Source organism: Gossypium raimondii, chromosome 12 (genome assembly GCF_025698545.1).
Source record: "Gossypium raimondii isolate GPD5lz chromosome 12, ASM2569854v1, whole genome shotgun sequence".
Taxonomy (NCBI): Eukaryota; Viridiplantae; Streptophyta; class Magnoliopsida; order Malvales; family Malvaceae; genus Gossypium; species Gossypium raimondii.
In genome coordinates, this window is record NC_068576.1 from 5,873,450 (window position 1) to 5,897,730 (window position 24,281).

Consider the following 24,281-nt stretch of genomic DNA (forward strand, 5'->3'; position numbering starts at 1 on the left):
ATTGAACTATTATAAGCATATTGATTGCTACCATATTATTCTGATAAAAGCATAATTAAATACTAAAGTATTAATCTGTTTGAGTTGGCCTTATTGCATTGCATAGGGTGTGACTATATGTACAAAGAAAGTGTTAGCAGCTTGTTTGTACCGTTTAGTGGTTTATCCACATCATATTAACAGCTTTTATCTGCACCGATTAGTGGTTTACCCTCACCATATTATCGAATATTTAACCATTCTAAAGAACTTTGGTACAAAATAAAAAGAGCATGTGCACGATGATGGATAAAAGGAAGCTTACTCCAAAAATTAAATAGGGAGCCGAGTCAAATAAATATGTTGTCGGTATGGCTAGTAAAGTACTAAAAATTGATGTGTTTTAAAATATTAAAAAATTGATATAATAATTTATTCAAATTTTATTAAAATATTTTGGAAATATAATTTTTACAAAAGTTGATCAAATTATGATATATAATGTTTATGTCAAATTTTAATATTTTAAATGTGATTAGCGAATGTATACTTTATTTCAAGATACAACAGCTTTTATTAGTTTTTAAATTTGATGATTTTTTTACAATCTTATAGATCTTATGATAATTTCTATAATTTTTACAATATTTTACACTTTCTAATATTTTTTTATAATTTTTATAGCTTTTTAATAATTTTTAAAAAATGAAAAAATACTTTTAAAATATATATTTATAATTTTATTCATATATTTATATATTTATAATTTTTTATGTTTTTAAAATATAATTTTAGATTTTTTTCGAAAGATGATATCACTATGATGTCAGTGTATGCCATGTGATAATTTATGATTCATTGAATATCTCATAGAGAATAATGGTTAAAAACTAAACTAAGCCTTAGATTAATATAATTGGAAGGATATTTTTACTGATTAAATTTCTGCCCTTTTATATGAGGAAAACTGTTGGAGTTTTGACAACGTCAAACAAAGAAAGAAAAAAAGAAGGAAAGAATTTGAAGAAAATAGAATTTATTCACAACAGAAACTAAAATAAACATTGTGGATGTCATATTTGGTTTTAGTTTTACAGGCACCAACATTATAGTGCATCAACCAGACAATGTTTTCAGGCTCTAGACATCAAAGTTCCAATAACCCCAGCAATAAGAGCGGTTGGATCACCAAGTACAGCTGAGATTATGAATTGCAAAGCCAAAGCAGCCATTTCACAACATTTCTTAACCTTACCTTTACTCCTTTTATGAGGGGTTTGAAGTGTGTTCTTCAAGCTCGGAATTTGGCTCTGCAATTTCCTGGAACCTTTACCACCTCCGAAGTATAATTCATGCCAATTCTCCACTAACATTTCTCTAACACACGCCACATGCAAGTTATACTTTTTGCAAGCTGACTGGTAACTCCAACTCCTCCCTTTTCGACCACATCTATGACATGGTGATCTTACCTTCCTATACAGATATAGTTTCACTTCTCCATCATCTAACACCATTGGTAGCTTTGCACAACATGGATGTAGATCGAATCCACACGTTTTGCAATGATAAACGAAGCCAGTAACGTCCTTTTCGCAGGCATTGCAGTAACGAGGGGTGTCACCAGGGGGCCTTGAGAGGAACTGAAAGGAACATTTTGTGTAGAAAGGGTGAGAAATCGAAAGGGATGGTACGGTACAGTGCATGTGGAGATCGAAATCGCAGAAGGAACAACGATAACGTGAGCCTATGCCAACTTCTTTGCACCCATCACATTTGAATGGAACTTCAGTGTACTCAAATTTTAGAATGTGTTGGGGGTGGCTGAAATGGGAAATCTCATTGTATTTCATGGTTCTTTTTTTTTTTTCCCTCTTCAGTGGTCTCTAAAGAAATTATGGTAAGGTTTGTAGTAAGGATTATGAGAATTTGGCTTGAAACTGAAGCTAAGTAGGGAATTAAATGCTTGAAGATGGTGGTAAGTGATTGAAGGGAAAGAGCAAACATAAGGCATCTTTGGTGATGTCCCACAAAAGAATAGGAATTTTCACTTTTATGTGATCCACTTAATCAAGTAATATTATTGAAATGGTTACGCAAAAAGATAACAAGTATGAATTAATTAGGTAAGTAATGAAGGGGTTGAGTGGAAGATTTATCTAGAGGGATCATATACTTGCTGAAAACCTAAGGATCCAATAAAGAAATAAAGAATTTTAGCATCTTAAAAAGATGATTTTAAGACATAAGCAACATTATCATCAAGGCATTATTTTTGGGATTTTTAATCTCTCCAACATAAGCTAAAGCATCTAACAGCATTGTGTAGAAGTAACCTAGGAATGTTTCAATCCTAAAACCCAGTTAATATTGTTTTATTTTTATGGATATGGGCAGGATACCATATAATCTAATGCTAGAAGGCATAGAATCATGGTCTTGAAAAAATATTTCTGTTTGAAATTCAAGATTTGGAGGATAATGATATCTTCTTTTCTGCACCTTTTTCTTATTTGATAGAATTTATGCCCATTTCTATGATTGGAATCTGTTTGCAAACTGATGTGGCAAGTGATTATATGGAATTTATTCTTAGATTAATTAATGATTAAGATAATAATAAGTTGACAATTAACTATGTTCTTCATTGTTCTCTCACAGCCTATTCGGCGGAGGGAATATTAAAGTGATCTGTTGAAACTTGAGAGAGCTTCTATTTCTATCTTCCTCAATTATTTATAATTTTTGCTCAGGAACTTGCCTGAACATTCCAATAACAACTTATTGAAAACTAGCCAAGTGGTATGGGAATAGAGTTATCTCTCAGCCACTTGCAACACTAGACGACCCGATCAGCTTCATTCATTACCAAAGAGATAGAGAGTAGTTGGGTTTTTTAGTTTGTATACTTTTGTTGCATTAAAAGGAAAACCCCTTTTCCATGAAATGTAGAATTTGGTGAAGAATCCAATACCGTTTTGGTCAACAATGAATCGTTGCGTCGTGGTAGCTTCTTATGTCTCATTGTTGTTTTGGTTGAATGATTTCTTATATGAGGAATGCTGGAATACCTGCTCATGATTAGTAAGTCAATAGTTCCATCAAGGTGTTCCAGCATTTTACTTGCCTGCAACAATGGAGAATGGATGTTGTTCCACCACGGGACTGAAACCAGAGATTGTTTAGGTAAATTCCCCATCTTATTCAATTTTACAGTATTAGGTAAGTTATATAAAATATAAAAAAAATCTCATAAAAGAAATTAATAATTACATTTTTTTACAAATCTTTAAAAATATAGTAACATAACTTATTACTGTTCCAAAGTCTTTTAAATAAGGTATGGTTACAAATTCAGAACAAGCAAGCAGAGTAAAACAGTGTTATGGAACAACAATAACAATGAATTTTGGTAAGTCTCAACAAATTAATGGTGCAGAAAAAACAAATCATGAACTTGACGAAACTAAAACACACACAATCCAGAAGCTGAGCTGAATCTAGAGGATGTCAGTGACCAAAGCCCAAGCAGGGTAAACCAACAGAATAATTATGCCAATTGTGTTGGATATTCCATTGGCTTTGGTGAATGAATTTCGAAACCCACCCGATGCTCTGATGTGCTCCTGAAGTAGATAACAAGCTATGCCTAGGCATATCACCACACCAATCCAGTCGTTCCTTATTGTGCTTGAAAATAAGCTCGGTGCCACCACTATTAGAAGTATCAATGCTCCAGGAAGTTCCAGCCAATCTGCACCAGTTCCGGTTTCAAAGGGTTACTGCAACTTTTCTTCATATTTTCAATCAATTTGAAGAATCGTAGGTTTATTACTTATGTTCAAATACGTGCTATGCGGGGTTATCAGATTAAATATTATACCTGGGAAACGTGTAGGGAAGAACAAGCGCAAGACGACTGCAATAAAAGCAATCCATTTCCCAACTTCTCCCCTGAAGGAGGACCAAACCATATGTATTTAGAAAATGGAAGGAAAAGAGATGGCTTGAGTGATGCCCACAGATTGGATTTACCTCAAGATGTTGAACAGGAAGGAAGGCAGACTCAAGAAGATGTATGGGATTAACAGTGCTGTAAGAATATTGGTTTTCCAGTTTGTACGGTCCAATATCAATAGATAACTGCATCAACCACAAGGTTGTAGTAGAACATTGTAAAGCAATCCAATTCTTCAACTGCTTGCCAAAATCATGATAAAGAGACCTATATACTATATACTATAACACTATAGTTATTAAGTATAGTCTATATCAAACAAGAAACCTTTCAGACAAAAGGAAGAACTCACGAGAAACAGAGTCATGATAAAGAATCAGAAAAGGAAAACATGCAGAACCAATGAATGGAATCCTAAAAAAATATAAAGTTTATATCCGCAACCATTCTAATTGGGAAAAAAAAAAGAAGAAAAGGCTTCAAATTTCAATCTAATTCAACGAGTATACTATCAAAAATTCAAATCTCTTCACTCATAAATTGGATCAACATAGGTTCGTTAAGCTAGTAAAAATGTGAAAATGAAGAGGTGAAGAAAGAAAGGGTGGCATACATTGCAGCGAAGGAAGCGATCCATTCAAGAAGGGTGGTCCCAAATCCCCAAGAACCCAATTTGATAGCATGGTTAGCAAGCTTCTTAGTAGCAAAGATTAGATCTTGGAAGTCGGATGCGATGAGATCAGTTGCTTCTCGCTCACTCCTCATTGCCAAATAACTCTTCTTTCCCACCATTATTTTCCTCTCCTCTCTTCAGCTTCTTGATTACTAATTGTTTACCAAAATGCCCAAATAAAAAAGACTTTTTGGGGGGAGAAAACAACAGGAAGCAGACAATGCCACAGATGAACAGTTGACTGTGTGGGTTGGAGCCTAGAAAGTAGTAACCAATGGGAAGGCTCCAGTGTTAATTTTAGGAACCATATTTTTGGATTTTGTGACACGTGCAAGAATATACTGCGCTTAGATACTTACAAAAGTTGCACTCCAAATACGTGTCCTTCCTCTAGTCTTTTGGAGGTTTAATTTTAAAATTAAAATATATTATTAGTGACTAATTTTTTTATTTTAATTATTTAATTAAAAAATTATAATGCAGTTATTCAATTATTTAAAAAAATTTATTTAAATTATTGGGTTATTATTTTTAAAAATTTACCAACGATCTTCAAGTAATAATTTGATAACCGATATGGTGGATCAATAACCATGAACATATCTTAAATCTAAATCAATCTAAAAGTTAGTGTCGTAGATCGAAAAAAGTTATTTAAATTTTGATTTGTAAATTCGTGATATCCAAAACTATTTTTTGAAAAAAACTGAACTGTAAAAAAGAAAAAAATAAGGCTTCTAATTGGTATAGATAGTGTGAACATAGATCATCATATATCACGGGTTTTAACAATTCAATAATATAAATAAAAATTTTAAATAATTTAATGATCAGATTGTAACGTTTTTAATTAAGTGATCAAAATAAAATTTACCTATAATTTAATCACTTATTTTTAATTATTATGAGGTAGATTAAGATGCACCATTAAATGTAAATATTTTTCTTTTTACTGATTAAATAATATAATTATTTCCTATTTGCCACCTGTTGATGATATTATCTATGGGTTCATCCGGTCATTGTCTACACGTCATCTATGCCAACTCACCTCTTTCATTTTTCTTCTCCCTCTTATCCTTAGTAGGTTAAGTCCATTACGTGGCCCGCTTGACAACAGAATTATTGAAACCAAAAAGAAATTCTAGAACTGTGTTTATATTAATTTGACAAATATCTTTTATTTAATATATTATTTTTAAAATTGATTTATTAATTATATTTTATAGAACATCAGTTTTTCTGAATATATAAAATATCAGTTCAATTCACCTCATAAACTATTTATTAATATTTTTTTTTAAAGAGTATTTGTTAATATTTACTTGTAAAATATATACAGCACATTCATAGACTTATTCATAGACCGGGCCATCCATCCAGACTTAAAGACCCACTCAGAAAATGAGAATGTTTGGACAAAAATATGAGGCTCAAAAAATAGGTTTAAATAAAATTTAAGGTCCATTTTTCTATAAGAGCTGAGCCTTGGACAATTTTTTTTACTCGAACCCGGCCGGGTATATTATGTTATCAAAAATATTATATTAATTATATATTATATTTATATTAAATCACTAACCCAATAACAATTAAATTCATTACCCAAAATCTAAAAAAAACACCCAACTAAATAACCCAACCCAAAATATAAAATTTTGAAAATTATATTTAATACAATAAAATATTTATTATATTTATTTGTGTTTTAATATAATAAACACTTGTTATATTTATGGTAGTATTTTTAATATAAATATATTTTTATGTATTTTTAATGTGAGAAAATTTTATTTTAGCATCTTTTAGTGCATTTAGTGTATTATATATATATTTTTTAAATTAAATAAAATTTAGTCTAAAAATCAAATTTGGGTCAGTCAGGTCTTACTCGAGTTTACCTTTCTTAAATTGTGTCAAGCTTGGGCAAAAAAGTAAGCTCATTTTTTGGGTTAGACCCAAGCTTAAAAATTTGATTTAGATACCTTGCATGGGCCCAACTTGAACCCGGCACATGAGCACCTCTATAGATCCACTATGTGTAAGTAAAAAGACTTTGTCTAATAAATTTATAAAAACTTGAAATAAAAATTGAACAGTAATTATTTGATACACCGTCAGTAGAGTTTTTTAGATTCCATAAGTGGATTAATGGCATGCCAAGTGTCATATTTATTTAGGCTTAAGGGTGTAAAATGCCCTCAAACTTTTTTCAAAAAAGCAATCAAGCCCTTACTTTTTTTTTTTTGCACTCAATTGGATACTTGAACTGTCAATATGCATCAAAAAGACCCTTTGACTGTTAACTTAATGATTAACCGTTAAAGTTAACTGCCTCTACTTTTTTTCCAATTAAAACCACCATGTGTCACAACCACGGCATGTGACGAAAAATGATAAAAAAATAAAAACTAATAAAATTTATACAAATTATAAAAATTATTAAGTTTTAATAAAAATATTTAAAAGTTATTAAAAATTAGAAAAAATTGTAAAAAATTGTAAACTTTTATAAAAATAATAAAAATTATAAAATATATAGAAATATAAAAAAAAATTATAAAATTTTATAAAGTCATAAGAAAATTATAAAAATATAAAAAAAATATAAAATTCATAAAAAAAAAATTATCAAACCAATTTCTACCCAAACTTTAGAAATACAAGAAAAAGTGGGTGTCCTCGTAGCTATTGCAACATTTTGCTACACCATAGCATGCACCATTTGATTCCTTATGTTGTTTCCTTGTCAATGTTTGTTATGATGTGTAGTGCACGTGTGTATCCAAAAGTTATTCGATTTCGTATGTTTGTAATGATCTATAGTGAGTATGTACGTATGTATGTATGTAACACTCCCCATGGAAGCAACTCCTACAACAATTCCGATGCAAAGCACTTCATCAAGTTCTATCAATTTATTCAATGGCATAGCTCTTTCCTCTACTTGATTTTATTTTTTTTTATAATATTTTTTACAATTTTATATTTTTACTATTATAATTTTTTATTAATATATATTTTATAATTTTTTACAGTTTTTATAAAAAAATTATATATTTTTTTATAAATTCTTTACTATTTTTTGTGATTTTTATATTTTTCTATAACTTTATTGATTTTTATTTTTATCATTTTTCACCTCATGTCATGTTGTGTTGCGACACGTGATGGCTTTAATTGAAAAAAAATTTTGGGAGTTGTTAACTTTAACAGTCAAATGACCTTTTTTTTTATGCATTTTGGTAGTTCAAGTACTCAATTGAGTGAAAAAAAAAAGTAAGGGCTTAATTGCTTTTCTTGAAAAAGTTCAAGGGCTTTTTACACCCTTAAGCCATTTATTTATATAATTAATTTTTTTAATTTTTTTAATACACTCTATAATATATTGCCAAACCTTAAACCCACTTACAGAGTCTAAAAAACTCAACAAACAATATATCAAATAATTTTCCAAAATGGAATAGGATCTTCGTTGAAATGATAAAGTTGAGTTTATAAGTATAATGAGGTCTTAGGTTCAAATCTCGTCATGCATATATATTTTTTCTATAATACTAAAAATATAAAAAGATGACACTACCCTCGAAATAATATATGTTGCTTTATAAAAATAAAAAGGGTTTTGATAATTCCACAACTGAGTTAAGATTTCGTTAATGGGTGACACTAACTTTGCAAAACATTTAGGTAGTGTTTGGAAAACCACCTAATAATTAGATTTAGGTGTAATTGCATATAATTACACAATGGTGGCATGTTTGGTTAACCATTTTAATTGGTAGGTCTCACCGATCAGGTGTAATTGGAACACTCTAATTACATTTTCCATTCCTTAGGGGAGGGTGAGAATTGGAGTAATTACATAGATAATTACTTCCAAAACCAATTTTAAAAAATTATTTTTATAGAAGTTATAAAAATTATATTATAAGTATGAACACGTATGAATGTTTGGGATGATTATGAAAAATATTTATTATATTATAAATACTTAAAAATTATATTTTAAAAATAATTTGTGTATTTTATGAAGTTATAAAAAAATCATATTATTAAAATCTTAAAATTTTTCTAAAGATGTGACAAAAATTACTATAAAAATAATGTACATGTTATAAAGATGTTATAATATATTTATTTATAAAAGTTATGAATAAGTATAGACATAATTTATTTATGTGTCTATGCTATATAATATACTTATTCATAACAAAATGTTATAGTTTTTTTTATCATAGCTTATTTATAAACAAATAATTTTCTAGAAGTATGGTAAAAATTATGCTATTTATAAGAAATGAAATTTTGGGTAATTTATAAAACCTTTTTTATAAAGGTTATATATTATAAATTTAACAGTATTTTATTTAATTTATGTATTATAAAAAGAGATATAATCTAGTATAAGTTTTTCTCTAAATTGAGTTTATATACGTTTTTGTAATTAAAGCTACAAACAATTTAGAATGTGAATCCAAATATTATAAGGTTGATGATAATTATGCAGATGGAAAAATTTTCTTACACCATATCGTGGGGTATGATACCATTGAGAGAATGGTGTCGGACACAAGCACTAGGGGTGTTCAAATTTCGGTTAAAACCGAATTAATCGACCGAATCGACCTAATTCGGTTAATCAGTCGGTGGCTGAACTTAGTTCGATCGGAGTTCGGTTAATGATTTTTTGAAATTTCAGTTATCGATTGATTTGGTTCGAAATCGGGAATAGGGTTGGTGAAACGGGGTTAATGGTCGGTTGAAGGAGTTTTGTTCACGTTCTATTTATGCTAATATTCTTTGGAATATGGTGTGTTGGTTGGGATTTGGAAGTTTGTTATCATAGTTCTGTTAAAGGTCAGGAGTTCTATTTTGACCTAAGACTCTTGGAGTTTTGTTACCGAAATTCTGATTATGATCACAATCTGTTAATTATTCATGTAATATATGCGAACATGAAGGTAACTATATGATTAAATAATAGAAATGAATAATGAATTTAGTTTAATAATTTGTTTATTATTTAGCGAAAATGCATGAGTTAATTAATTTATAGATAGTATAAATAACTTGCTAATTTGATTTAATTTTAATATTATAATTATGTTTGAATAAATGGATGGTAAGTTTCTAAATTCAATTAGGTACTTATTAAACTATTCACGTAACTTAATGCGTAGGCGAAAGAAAGTAGATAAAAGATACAAGGAGTACTTATTCATGAGGATAACATCAACTCTCAAAGCTTCAAGACTCTTTTGATATATGATTTTGAATTTAGAAAATGACATGTACATCAGTTAACTTAAAGTTTATGTTTAAGTTCTCTAGTAGTGGCACCGAGCAAGACTTAGAGATTGAAATTGGAAATTTTAATGTGACATTCCTTACTTTAATATGTTAATAGGTTAGGTAAGCAATGTTACATTAGGTTGTGTCACAAGTCAATCGGGCATCAATTTAGTTAGAGAAACTGTAAAAATGTCCTTTTGAATTTAAAATAATTTATATTTTTCGAAGGTACTTTAGTTTTTTTTTTTTAAAAAAAACTAATAAAAATATGCACATAGTGAGATTTGATCTCATGCTAATTGCATTAGAAAAACTTTAAATTTACCCTTCAACCAAAGCTTTATTTTGTTATTTTAATACATTTTATTTTAGTATCTATACTATTATTTAAACCCTTACCAAGTTGGTGTCACAAGTCAACCGGCAACAAATCGGTTAGGAAAATTACAAAATATCCTTTTGAATTTAAAATAAGTCATATTATTTGAGAGCACTATAGTCTTTTATTTAAAAACTAATAAAAATATGCATATGGTGGGATTTGAGCTCATATCAATTGCATAAACAAAACTTTAAATTTATCATTCAACCAAAACTTTATTTTGTTATTTTAATACATTTTTATTTTAGTATCTATACTATTATTTAAACTCCCGATGAGTTGTATCATGAGTCAACCAGACACCAACTCGGTTAGAAAAATTACAAAAATATCATTTTGAATTTCAAATAATTTATATTATTTAAGGATATCTTTTTATTTTTAAAAATAATAAAACATCCGTGAGATTTGAACCTATATTAATTACATTAGTACTCAACCAAAACTTTATTATATTATTTCAAAATAAATTATCCATCCAATAACCGGGAGGAGAAGAGTTTGTGTTATTTAAGAACTCTATCCTTATGGTGATTTTATTAGACCTTAAGTCAGGGTTAATAATATAAAACTCAAGTCCTCTTGGACTGACAAATATGACGCAAGTAACCATTTATTCAATTTTTTTTAGAGAACCACTTGTTATTATTAATATTTCCTGTTGAATTTTGACTTTTTTTATACTTTTATTAATGCAAATGTAAATTGATAATGCATCACTTCAATCTCCTATACTTGCAATTTGTTAATAGAATTTCAATTTAAAACATTTATGATTGTTTTGGTTGTACACACCAATGCATTGCAATAATCCATTGAGTTGTTAGAATGATTCCTATGATCCATACTTCATGTTGAGGTAATTATTTATTTTTTATTAAATAATAGAGTCAAAATTTAGGTTCTATACTTCTATTTTAAGGATTTAATTCTCTATTTTTCAAATCTAAAATTTAGGTCCATTAGTTGAAATTGTTAAAATTCTTCTCTTAAATTTTTTAGTGTAACATTTTGAAATTAAAAAAAAACCTCACTTAATATACATCTACCAAAAAAAAAAGACATTGTAATGTATATGAAATTAATAGAAAATTTTAGTTGGGTTAATAATTTTAAAAATTCACATCACCATTTTAATTAGAATAAAGTACTTAGGCTAACTAATGAGCAAAATACAAAGAATAAATCTAAAATTTAATCATTCTTATATAATCTCAAAAAAGTAAAGGGATTAGAATTGATATTTATCCATTAACTTCTCATATATATATATATATATATATATATATATATATATATAAAGAAAATAATTGACGTTCGGCATTTGTCACACCTTCCTTTTATATATAATAGTATAAGCACAAATTTTTAGTACTTCCAATTAAAAGAAAAGAACCAATTTTACAGGTTCCATTTAGACCTAGGTCGAGTTTGGACCAGGTCAATATAAAATTTTAGTTGTTTTCTAGGTTTGGATTCGGTCCGACCTGAAAAATGGATCTAAAATTTTGTTCAAACCCGGTCCAGATAAAAAAAATAGTTAATTTTATGCTTCTAATCCTTTAAATTCATGTTTCTATACTTAGGAGAGTATTTGGGAGCAAAAGGAACGAAAAACGAGCGAGAATCGAAAAATCGGAGCAAGTTTCAAGAACCATGTCAATTTCGCAAATTACACTCCAAACACACGGAAAAATATATTTTTTAGGTTTTTCAGGCATTCTAGGACCTATATATGACAAAGATAATAAGAGGGAGTGAGCCGTCATAGAATACTCAAGAAAACAACTCGGAAAACACCATTGAAGACGACTCTAAAGCAGATTTCCATCAAGATTGGTGATCTCCTTTTGATTTTTTGAAGTTTATTATGAGTTTCTTTGTTTCTTATGGTTAATTATACTGTCTTTGAGATGTTTTTATTTGCTATTATGAACTAATTTTCTAAATACCTAAGGGAGATGAATCCTATGATGAATTTTGTTTTTTGAGTTCTATTTTATGCAATAAATATTTGAATCTTGTTCTCAATTATGTGTGCTTAATTCTTGGTTTAATATTTTCGGGCTATTAATCCATGTTTTATGTGCTTATCAAAGAAGGAAAAGTCCCTGTTTAAGAGTAGATCTAGTATAATTGAGTGGAGTTGCATGCAATCTTAGAAATAGGATAACAAAAATCTACCAGATTAGAGTCAAATCTAATAGGGAAATTTATAGATCGAGTTAATGTGAAAATAGAGGTTTTAATTAGAAAGAAATTTCAATTAATCGACTTACTATTGATCGAGATATAAGCATAATTTAGGGATTTCTACGAATCAATATACTAAGTGAAGAAATTGTTTAATTGATTGATAATAATAGATTAAATCTAGGTGGATTCTTTCTTGGGTATTGTTTTGCTTCTTGGTTGTTAATCATTTGTTTTCCTGATTCGTTCTTTGTCGTATTCTTTAGTTAATTAATTTAGTTAATTTTAGTTTTAATCAATCACTCTAATTTGTCGGTTAAATAATCAAAGGATAGTAATTACTAGTACTTTTAGTCTTCGTGGGAACGATATCTTTGCTTATCGTAGCTATACTATTAATTGATAGGTGCACTTGCCTTAGTCAGATTTTTAGTTAGTTTACGACTGCAATCGAGTGACCCGACCCATGATCAAGCTTAGTTTCATTTGTAAATAATCAATTTTCATATGATAAAAATGACATACATGATCATAAATCATATCAACTAGTAATTTATTAAAATTATATCTAATTTTGAATTACTTTTATTTCATATTTTAATAAATTTTTTTCTTCTCTCGATCGTTTTAAAGATAGAATATTTTACCAACAAACAGTTGAGTGCAATAATAAGACACATTACATTCCCAAGGGTAGGATGCATGTTCTAAACTTGGAGATGATATTATTGAGAGAGGTAGCCACAGACCCCAAACATAAATAATAAAATGGACATAAAAAATACAAAAAAGAAAAAAAAAAATTTAGTGCCGCGTGAATAGTTGCCTAGATAGTAAGTTGCACCGCTTGCTTTCCACCATCTTCAATCTTCATGTTGTTTCTTTTCTTTCCTTTTATTTCACGTTCTTTCCCTCTCTTCAATCTGTTGATATATTTTGTGATATTTTTGTTGACTTCATGAGCTGTGATAGATAGACACCAATGCCTGATATTATTGAACCTCCACTGACCATCAAAAAATACTCTTGAAAAGTGGGTTGGTTGTAGATCCTTGAATGGTGAATTTTCGTTAGCTTATTGATCTCATTTTGTTTTCATGATATTTTGAAATAATAAATAATTTTACGAGCCAATTCGGACTCATGCTGCTTTAAAGTCTTATGTGTTTTTGTATTGTTTTCCTTTGTTTAATAATTCTCATTAAAGTTTTTGCCTTATCTTGTACAAGTATTATTTTTGCTTATGCAAGTGTTAAGTATGGATTTGTTGTTATCCTTTTCAGTTTGGTGGATGTTTGGTTTTTTTTATTGATTCTACTCGTCGCCTTGGACTATCTGGGGATAATTCCCTTGATACTTACAAGTCTTTTAAATATGTTATGTTTAAGTTGTGACAAAAGCGATTGTGAAGATATTATAATGTTATCTAATTCCCAAAAATAGATCTAAAAATAATGTGAGGTGTGTGAGTTCTTGATTGGGGATGGCGTTTCTTCACATCTGTCGGTACCCATAGCTATATTATATTATTATGACCATTAAAAAGATACGACATATCTCACAGTATCTTCTACAGTGATTTCCCCTTTTGTCGTTCGCAAATGACGCCACCCGTATCTCCTCCATATTGTTTGTATGCATTAAAATATTGGGTTCGTATCCCTCGACATCTCCAATTCCAAACTTATCCAATATTTTATGTAATCTTTTATAAACATATCTATTATATAGTTTTGTTTTACCCACCTCATGATAAATTTATATACATATATTATAAAATTTTGATTATCTTGTGATTTAGGGTTCTAATTATCAAGTTAACATTTTACACTTATAACTTTATATTAATTACTTTTATATTAAATATTGATAAGTTGTAAACGTTAATTTAGCTTTACTTTTAAAAAGCATAGTAAAATATTATTTTTAAATTATAGATTTAACATTGTTTTCAAAAGAGTTAAAAGAAAATTAAAATGTTTAATATAAACGCAATGATATTTAAATTCAAATACTCTTTAAGCAATTAATATGAATTATTAAAGTGAGAAAAACCCTATTACTCCAATGAGTAAATCTAGTGAACCAATTCTCTTTCTCTAATTAATCTAAATTATCTTAGGCGACAAGTAATTCAATCGCCTTAAGACCCACATATGTATTTTTTACGTTTATTTAATTTTTATTTAGTTAATTTGGTCACATTCCAAATAATTAGACAACATAATCTCTTATTTTAGCTCCAATTCAGATTCATATCTAATTAAATAGATATCTAATGTGACTAAATTGACCCTAGATTAATCTAATCATTAAACTGGGAAAACACCTATTACTCCAATGAGTGGACCCTTTCTCATTGTTTAATTGTTTGCGGTTCCATGCAAGTTTTCGTGTTAAACATAATTTGTTAAAGATATGTGTTGAGCTAATGGATGGATCAATTGGATGTATATAATTAGGGCTAAATTAACAGATAATTAAGTTTCAATTCTTCGCCTATTAATTGCATTGTTATTTTAGTGTAAATTAGCCAATAAAAAACCCACATCATCTTTTCTTCACTCATCTAACAACAGCTAATGGGAAAATGACCAAAATATTTGATTTCGAAAAATTTAGTGACTAAATCGAAAAATTAATAATTGAGTGACCAAAATAGAATGAAGTCAATATTTCAGTGATATTTTTGTACTTTACCTAAAAAATTAAATGTTAAACAAGTTTTTGAGAAGCAAATGTTAGACATTTTCATTTTGAATAAAATAAAAAATTTAATAATTTATCAAAGGAATAAGATTTGACACATTATTAATGGAGTTTTAAACTCCACAGTTGATAAGTATTAAAATAAATATTTAAAAATAAGAAAAATAGAGGTACTAAATTTTAACCATTTTATCAAATACACCCTTGTGTGTTTTTCAACACTTTCAACCTCAAATTAATGAGCTAAAATCAAAATGAACTCAAATTAAGAATGTTAACATTTAATGGCTTAACAAGTCTCAATTTCAATTTCTATTATTATAAGACCTGAAACACAATCCTACAAATATCTTGTTTTCATTGGATCTATAAATACAAAGTTTATTTTGGCACATGCATCACCTACCACTCATGTGAATGACGCAACACTTGGCTATAAACAGTCTCTTTTTTTTTTTACTAAAATAAATAATTAATTACAAAAATAAACAAATTGAACCGTTTCTCTCAGTGACACCACCCTACTTTTCCTATCATCATTAGTTATTTGGTGTCGCCGTTGTATCAGACAAGTCAATATATATATTTAAAATATTTGAGAAAATACAAGTATGCTAAAAATAAAAATATATAATTTTAATGGTGTCAATAAAAATAAAAAGGATTTGATTGAAAATGAAAAAATAAAGTAAAATTCAAAAATAACCCTAAAAGGAACAAGAGTAAAAAAGAGAATTAAAAGCTTTGGGTCTTCACTTTTGTTGTCACCTTGAGAGAACAAAATATCAGATAAAATGTTTTAATAATACAAAGAAGAAAGGTTGATAAATGTATAGAGAGACCTTTAAAACTTTTAATTATTTTTCAATAAAAAAATTAAAAGTAGTTTCGATTCCGAGTAATAAATTTGAAGGAGTAAAAAAATCAATTTAAAACACTTAATCGAGAATTTAATCAACTAAGGGTAAAAGATCGTGGACTCAATGTGTAAGTAATTTTATCCTATCCTAAATGAGTTTTCTTTTTTACTCTTCTTCTTTTCTTTTAGGATTTTTTTTCCAATCATTTTTTTAAAATTTTCACCAATGTCGCGCCTGACACACTAACAGCATTATTAAAAAATATCTTTTTGTTCTTTGGCATATTCGTATTTTCTCGAGTATTTAAAAAAAATACATAAGCAAAAAAAAAAAAAAGAAGACTAATGATGATGGCATGATTGGGGGAAAGTGGTTGGATTTACAAATTTAAAAACGAAAGACGAAACCTTGTTTGTAATTTGTAAATGTTGGACTTAAGAAATTAACAGGAAAGATGACAATCAATACAACCAATCTTGGAATCATGGTGACGAGACTTTAGTCAGTGACTTGAACGTCACTGATGGAGCGAACATAAACGTCCCACTCTCAACCTCAAACGTCTCATAACGAAGGAAAAGCTCCACCACCATTACTCTACACAACAGTACCACCAGATCTTTCCCAGCGCAATGCTTGTTCCCCGCCCTCGTCTCCTCCGTCTCACGCCCATTCGACCAATAAACATACTTTAACAGCTTCTCTCCTTCCCCAACAAATCTATCACCCACAAATTCCTCAGGGTTCTCAAAAACCTTGGGATCTTTAGTTGCAAACGGTTGATATCCAAATATCATCTCTCCTTTCTTGATCTCAAAGGCTGCATCGTGGCTTTGAATTACAAAATCAACCTTAGCTTTGCCATACTGGAAAGGAACTGGAGGATCGATCCTTAGGTATTCATAAACCACTGATTTGGTCAAAACCATTTTGTTCAAGGCAGATAAAGTAACCCCACCTTCCACTTCGACGGTAGTCCTGATTTCATCAGCTAATTTCTTGTGTACCTTTTGTCCCGCTAATGCAACCCATTTAATCAGCCCAGGGAAGAGGACTTTCATACCACCATAAGCATTAAAACCAGCAAGGAAAACTAGGTTATGGCAAGCTTCATCTCTTTCAATCCCGAACTTACTTTCAGCTTCATCCAACACTGAGCTTCCGAACTCATAAAACACATCGTACAGTTTTTTATAATCAGATTTAACGAGAAAAAAAGGGAAAGTGAATGTGCGCAACAAAATATCTTCGAAATAACATAGAAGATTTGGTAACAACCCTAGTGATCCAAGTGGTGCAAGCTGAAACAATAACCATTTGTCAACAAGTTTTGGTCCTTTAAAACCTATCCCTGTTTCACTAGGGCTTTTGTCACAGAAGAGGCGAAAAACGTAGTTAAAAGACATGGTATCGCTCAAGGTGTTAAAATAAGCTTCTTTTTTGCTAGAAATTTGAGCTTCAAGCTCATTAAAAATCTCTGATAAGCCTGTTTGAAAGAGTGGTATGAACTTATGATGTCGGGCTGAGAGAGTAGACAAAATGAAGGATTTCAAAGAAGTGTGCTTTGGCTCGGAAGGGTCGAGGTAGGCGCAAACACGATGGCCACCAGTGTAGGCCAGGGAAGGCAAGAAAGTTCCGTCAAGAACATCACGTTTTTCAACTTTTGAAGTGTCGAAAAGGACAGGAAAGGAGACAGCATCCAGAAGACAAACAACACGAGGGCAAGAGGCAATTAAAGGTCCAGGAGGCATATTAGTTTTGATGATTGTGGATTTGTGCTTTTGGATTCGGTTCTCAAAGAACTTGTCTCTACCTTCATGGTAAAAGTATGCTAAACGATCTCGAAATGGACCAAAGAACGTATGTCCGCAGTCACCAGGAATTGGTTTCATTGGTAGCTGCAGCGGCGACAACAAAGAAGAAGAAGAAGAAGAAGAAGAAGAAGAAGAAGAAGAAGAAGAAGAAGAAGAAGACATTGTTTAATTATCAGCTCAGGTAAATTATTAGTTTGGAGAGCTATGTCTCTATTTCCTATATCTATATATAATATATAAATCCAGCTCCATAAATATGGATAAAATAAGTGTAGCAATTAAAGGACAAAATCGAATAAGATTACATTGGTTTTAATATAAAGCAAGCTTTTAAAGCGACTTATGAAATAAATAGGGTAAAATAGATATAGCACAAAATAAGAATAGGATTACATTGTTAAATATAATTAAGTAAATAAGGTAAATTATTTAATATAATTTTAATATATTTCTAAAGCCATATAAAAATAAATGGATATTTACCAAAAATACGGAGATATAAAGATTTTAATAATTATATTTTTATTAACCAATAATTGTTAGTTGTAATGGTAAATCACGTGGTATTGTTGGTTCAAACTTGGAGGTAGGATTCATGAATTGGGTTGGGTTCATATAAGGTATCTAGATTAATTTTTCAAACTTGAAAAATGGACTTATTTTTTTTGCCCAACTCGGCCCTCCCTTATTTGATTTTTTTTATATTAGTTTTCATTAATTTTTTTAAATATAATACATTAAGTGCACATAAACACTAAAATAAAAGTTTTCTAACACATTAAAAAATATTTATATTAAAAATTTTGACTAAACTATCTTAACCAGCCACAATTAAAATGTTTTATTTACTAGTAAATAAAATTATTCCCAAAAACCCTAGTAGTCGCCAAGAGTGCTTTGTTAAAAAATCCTAGAGAGTGCAGTAGATGCTGTAGTTTGGGATGGAGGAAAGTGGTGGTGATGATAGAGGGGGGAGGGATGAGATTTCCCTTTTGGCAGAAGAACTTATTCAATTATCGGTAAAGGAATCGATGGTGGTGCCAACTGATAAGCCGACTCTGATTTGTACAATATGGACAGAGAAGTTTTACAATCCTGAAAGTTTTAAAGCGCAGATGAGAAGTATATGGAAGACAAAGAAAAACTTTGAGATTATGATTGTAGGGCAGAATTTATTTTTGTTGGAGTTTGATCTAGATGAGGATCTGAAGGCAATTATGGAAGGGAGACCATGGTTTTTTCGAAAGAGTGTTATTCTGTTTGACAGGTTAACTAAACAGATAGAAAGGGCTCAGATCCGTCTGACGTCTTCACCGTTTTGGATAAAAATAGGTTCGTGCTTACCAGAGTTTGATAAGAAGGATCTTCTACATGCCATTGGTGTTACGTTTGGTGGGGTTATCAGATCTGAAATCAATGAGAATTTATGTCGATTGAAGATTAATTTAGATGTACAGAAACCCCTACGAAGAGGTATTTTTGTTTCAACCGAAAATTTTAATAAATCATGGATTTCTTTTAAGCATGAGAAACTTCCTATGTTTTGTTTTGGCTGTGGAAGAATCGGACACAATCTCAAAGAATGTCAAGTGCTAAACCCAGTTGAAAAAGAGAAAATAAAAAAAGATCCAAATTACACGTTGGCCTTAAAAGCAGAATCGAATTTAATTGGGAAGGAGAATATGAAATTTAATCTTTTTCAAATAAGGTGAGGGTTCAGAGCTCCTATACAGGTGGTATAGAGTTGCTGTCAACCAATTTTATAACATCTATGGACGAAAATAATAAGGTTCGGAGAGCACAAAGGACATCGAAAGAGACTGATGTAGCGGAGCCCATTGAAAAGCAAGAGGAAGCTTCTATAACAAGAGAAGATGACGAGCTGGGTGAAAGCAAATATAAGACGGTTAATTTTTCAAATATTACTAAGAAGACAAGCTGGAAAAGAAGAGCTCAAATTTTCATGTTGAATCAAGAGAAGAGTGATAATGGTACAAGGAAGAGGAAAATCCCCGAAAAAGAAACTGATAACTGTTGTATGGGGTTGGTGTATGATGAAAGGAAAAAAAGATTGAAACAAGGGAAAGAGGGTCGTGAGAACGTTCTATCTGAAGTAACGTTGGATACTATGGTACAGGAAGATGGTCCACAATTTATAGGATCGACGATTGCCAGTAGGCAAGCCGACCGAATACAATGAAAAGCATAAGCTGGAATGTCCGTGGATTGGGGAGTTCACGGGCAGTGAAAAGGCTGCGGTACTTTTTACAGCAGTATAATCCCCACATGGTCTTCTTAATGGAGACAAAAATTGATAAGCAATGTATGGATAAAGTCAGAAGGAGATGTGGATATCTGAATGGGATTGACGTTGAAGCAGAGGGATCGTGAGGTGGTCTATGTTTAGCCTGGAAAGATGATATAGAAGTGGCTCTAAGGAGTTTCTCTAAAAATCACATTGATGTCATGATAAAAGACACAAGGGATAAAAAAGAATGGAGGTTTACAGGTTTCTATGGTATACCTTACGCTAACAACAAAAACGCTTCGTGGAATTTGCTGAAGAAATTAGGGGAAGATAAAATTCATCCATGGTTGGTGAGTGGGGACTTCAATGAAATTATGTATTCTTTTGAAAAGAAGGGAGGGGCACCAAGGGAGGAGAAGAGAATGGCAGCATTCCGTGAATCTCTTGAAGAATGTCAGTTAGAAGACATGGGATATTCAGGGGCTTGGTTTACATGGGAAAGAGGTAACTTGCCTGAAACAAATATAAGGGAAAGACTTAACAGGGGAGTTGTGAATGATAAATGGTGGCAACTTTTCCCAACGAGTTTTATTCAACATTTACCTCAGTCAATGTCTGATCATTGCCCTCTTCTTCTAAACACAAATAGCGAAAACTCTCACGTGGTGAATTTAGATTTCAAATTTGAAGCATGGTAGATCATGGAAGAAACATTGGAAGGAAAAATTAAGGCATCATGGGGATCATCGGCAAACACAATAACGGAGAAACTCAAAAGATTACAACCTGATCTATTGGCATGGGCTAGATTAATCAAAAAAGGAAGACAGAGATTAAAGAAAAAACTCACAAAGGATCTTGATATCTTAATAGAGGAGGAGAGGGACGAGGATACATTAAGCAAAATTATTGACACAAGGGTTCTTCTAAATATGGAAATTGATAAAGATGAACTCTACTGGGAGCAAAGGGCTAGAGCAAATTGGCTTAAAGTAGGTGATAAGAATTCAGCTTTTTTCCATAAGTTTGCCTCCTCCAGAAGGCGAATTAATACGATTTCTTGGCTGAAGATTGAAGGAGGAAGAGAGATTACCGAGTCAAGTCTGATCAACGAAACTGCTACCTCATTTTTTCAAAAGTTATTCACATCAAATGGAGTTGGGAATCTATCACATCTCTTAAATGGCATTGAAAATCGTATCTCTCCAGATGTTAATCGGGCATTACTATCAGCTTATTCTGAAGAAGAAGTGCATTCAGCTTGAAAAGGAATGGGGCCTACTAAAGCACCAGGACCTGACGGTTTCCCTCCTATATTTTTTCAAAAATTTTGGCATATAGTAGGGAAGGAGGTTACAAAGTTTTGTTTGGGAATTTTAAATAGTAATCAGAATTTGGATTCTATCAACCAAACAGATATTGTGTTGATTCCAAAAATCCCAAATCCTACAAGTCTGTCCAATTTTAGACCTATAAGTTTGTGTTCGGTCCTTTATAAAATGGTGGCAAAAACAATTGCTAATCGACTTCAAGGAGCAATTGAGAAATGTATTGATGAAGCTCAAAGTGCTTTTGTTCCAGGCAGATTGATTTCAGATAATGTACTTTTAGCTCATGAGATTTTGCATGCTTTTCGGAATAAGCGAACAGGGAAAAGGGATATATGGCAGTCAAGCTTGATATGAGCAAAGCCTATGATAGAGTTGAGTGGGTTTTTCTTAAAGAAGTAATGTTGAAGATGGGCTTTGCAGGGGAATGGGTGGAGTTAATCATGAAATGTATTAGTACAACGTCTTTTGCAGTGAATACAAATGGGGAAAGAGGAAGAATTTTTCAATCGACTAGGGGTTTACGTCAAGGAGATCCCCTCAGTCCCTTTCTTTTTTTATTTTGCAGTGAGGGTGTGTCATCCTTAATGCGTTTGGCAATGAAGGAAGGTTTGATGAAATGTGCAAAGGTTAGTAGAAGAGGCCTAAAGATTTCATATCTTCTGTTTGCAGACAATTGTATACTGTTCGGGGAAGCATCGGATAGGGGGGCGAGAATTTTAAAAGGAATGCTACAGGAGTACGAAAGGTGTTCAGGTCAATGTGTCAATTTTGATAAATCTACTATTTTCTATAGTTCGAACACATCAGAAGAGAAGGAAAGCAAAGTCTTAACAATATTAGGGATAAGAAGATCAACAAATATGGAAAAGTACCTAGGCCTTCCTAATATGATTGGCAGATGGAAGAAGGAGTCCTTTCAAAATCTAAGAGAGAAGATTCAGTCTAGAATTAAAGGATGGAGCACAAGATTCTTATCCCAAGGGGGAAAGGAAGTTTTCATAATATCAGTACTTCAAGCTATTCCAACCTATGCTATGTCCTGTTTTCTTTTACCAAAATCTCTTTGTGGGGAGTTTGAAAGCATTTTTGCTAATTTCTGGTGGCAGAAAGCACATGGGAAAAAGGGTATCCATTGGTGTCAGTGGAAGTATTTATGCCGATCTAAGGAAGAAGGGGGAATGGGTTTTAGGAACATGGCACAATTTAATGTCTCACTACTAGCTAAGCAAGGATGGAGAATTTCGAATAATCCAAACTCTTTGGTTGCGCAAGTTTTAAAAGCAAAATATTTTCCGAGTGAAAATTTTTTTGATTCGCGTTTGAAATACAACTGTTCGTATACATGGAAGGGTATATGGGCTACGAAAGGCATTTTAGAGAAGGGGCTATATTGGAAGGTGGGAAGGGGTACAAATGTATCAGTTGTAAATGACGTTTGGATTCCTGATTTAAGTTTCACCAAATTATCATCTTTAGTTTATAATTTGAGTGATGTTAAAGTTGCTGAGTTAATTAACACTAATAGTAGACTGTGGAAAAAAGAGTTGATTGAGTCTACCTTTCCAGAAGAAGTAGCTGATAGGATTCTTCGCATTCCACTGGCAGTTGAGCCTCACGATGATCTTCTGGCATGGAGCGGTGAGCCTTCGGGTGAGTATACAGTTCGCAACGCCTATAAACTATTACAAAGTTTGGTTGAAAATCCTAGAGCTTATGAGTTACAAACCGATTACAAGGGCTTCTATAAAAAACTATGGCTATTTAACCTACCTTCAAAAATAAAAATAACAGTATGGAAAGTAACATGGAACTATCTTCCTTTACGGGCAAACATGCAACAAAGGAGATTGACAAACATTACAATCTGCCCGAGGTGTGGGAGTGGGACAGAGACGATGAATCACTTATTTAGAGGATGCCCGGTTTCAGTATCAGTATGGGGAGAATTAGCATGCCAGATTTTTCTATCTGAATATAATTTGGAGTTCCCAAAGTGGCTAGTCTGGGTCTTTGAACAGAGTAATCCAGTCCAGTGTAGGATTTTCTGTTGCACTTTATGGGCAATCTGGGGAGATAGAAACGCAAGAGTGCATAAGAAGGTCAGTAAATCTGGAAAAGAGATAGTAAAATTTGTGAACAGTTATATTCTTGAATTAAATGAGATCGAAACAAGAAGGCCAAAAGTTTTTCCAGTTGTCAGTAAATGGAAGCACCCACCTGATCAGTTTGTGAAGATCAACTTTGATGTTGCATATGATGTGAGATCTTCTCATGCGGCGCTCGAAATTGTGGCCAGGAACAACGAAGGAAAGGTTCTCCTGGCATGCTCAGAAATCCACAATCAAGTCGCTTCAGCCTTTGCTGCTGAGGCAATCGCGTGTAGAAGTGCAACTCAACTCGGCATTGACATGAAATGGGGAAACATTATCATCGAAGGGGATTCATTAACAATAATCAAGAAGTGCAGAACAAAGAGCCAAGATAAGTCATTGATAGGGGCGTATATACATGATATTCAACAGATCTCGCTTAAAACTCAAAAATACAGTTTCGAATATACTCTACGAACAGCAAATCGTCTAGCACATTCTATTGCAATCGAAACAATGAAAAGTAAGAAGGAAGTTTACCTCATAGAAAGAGTCCCCGAATATGCAGAAAAATTGAAGGAGGGGGATAGTGTGAGAGAACTAGACTGAAGGAAATGAAAGGTGAAGATGGAAAATGGAGAGGTTAGAGTGGATAATCAATAGGCTCGGCTAAGAAGCTCTCCTTGGGAATCTGGAATCGTCTTTAACAAGTAATGTCAGATGATAAGAAAAGACGATTTTTCCAAAGC

At 31.4% G+C, this 24,281-nt stretch overlaps 3 protein-coding genes across 3 annotated transcripts; all 3 read right to left on the minus strand.

The window, feature by feature from the left end:
* Positions 1 to 998: 998 nt before the first annotated feature.
* Positions 999 to 1,905, minus strand: LOC105763015 (uncharacterized). Its single transcript, XM_012581037.2, has one exon. It carries the CDS (start codon positions 1,830 to 1,832, stop codon positions 1,113 to 1,115), a length of 720 nt encoding a protein of 239 aa, XP_012436491.1. The 5' UTR covers positions 1,833 to 1,905; the 3' UTR covers positions 999 to 1,112.
* Positions 1,906 to 3,232: 1,327 nt separating this feature from the next.
* Positions 3,233 to 4,846, minus strand: LOC105763016 (cold-regulated 413 plasma membrane protein 1-like). Its single transcript, XM_052624927.1, has 4 exons — positions 4,551 to 4,846; positions 4,015 to 4,122; positions 3,863 to 3,933; positions 3,233 to 3,733 (listed from the first exon to the last, which is right to left on the minus strand). Exons 1-4 carry the CDS (start codon positions 4,727 to 4,729, stop codon positions 3,480 to 3,482), a joined length of 612 nt encoding a protein of 203 aa, XP_052480887.1. The 5' UTR covers positions 4,730 to 4,846; the 3' UTR covers positions 3,233 to 3,479.
* An 11,562-nt stretch (positions 4,847 to 16,408) lies between these two features.
* Positions 16,409 to 18,064, minus strand: LOC105761933 (allene oxide synthase 3). Its single transcript, XM_052624926.1, has one exon. It carries the CDS (start codon positions 18,023 to 18,025, stop codon positions 16,532 to 16,534), a length of 1,494 nt encoding a protein of 497 aa, XP_052480886.1. The 5' UTR covers positions 18,026 to 18,064; the 3' UTR covers positions 16,409 to 16,531.
* Positions 18,065 to 24,281: the final 6,217 nt, after the last annotated feature.

Coding starts and splice junctions, on each gene's coding strand:
- LOC105763015 (XM_012581037.2), bottom strand. CDS start 1,832: ATGAAATACAATGAGATTTCCCATTTCAGCCACCCCCAACACATTCTA.
- LOC105761933 (XM_052624926.1), bottom strand. CDS start 18,025: ATGTCTTCTTCTTCTTCTTCTTCTTCTTCTTCTTCTTCTTCTTCTTCT.
- LOC105763016 (XM_052624927.1), bottom strand. CDS start 4,729: ATGGTGGGAAAGAAGAGTTATTTGGCAATGAGGAGTGAGCGAGAAGCA. Junction 3,934..4,014: donor TTCCTGTTCAACATCTTGAG/GTAAATCCAATC, acceptor GTCCTCCTTCAG/GGGAGAAGTTGGGAAATGGA. Junction 3,734..3,862: donor CTTCCCTACACGTTTCCCAG/GTATAATATTTA, acceptor GAACTGGTGCAG/ATTGGCTGGAACTTCCTGGA.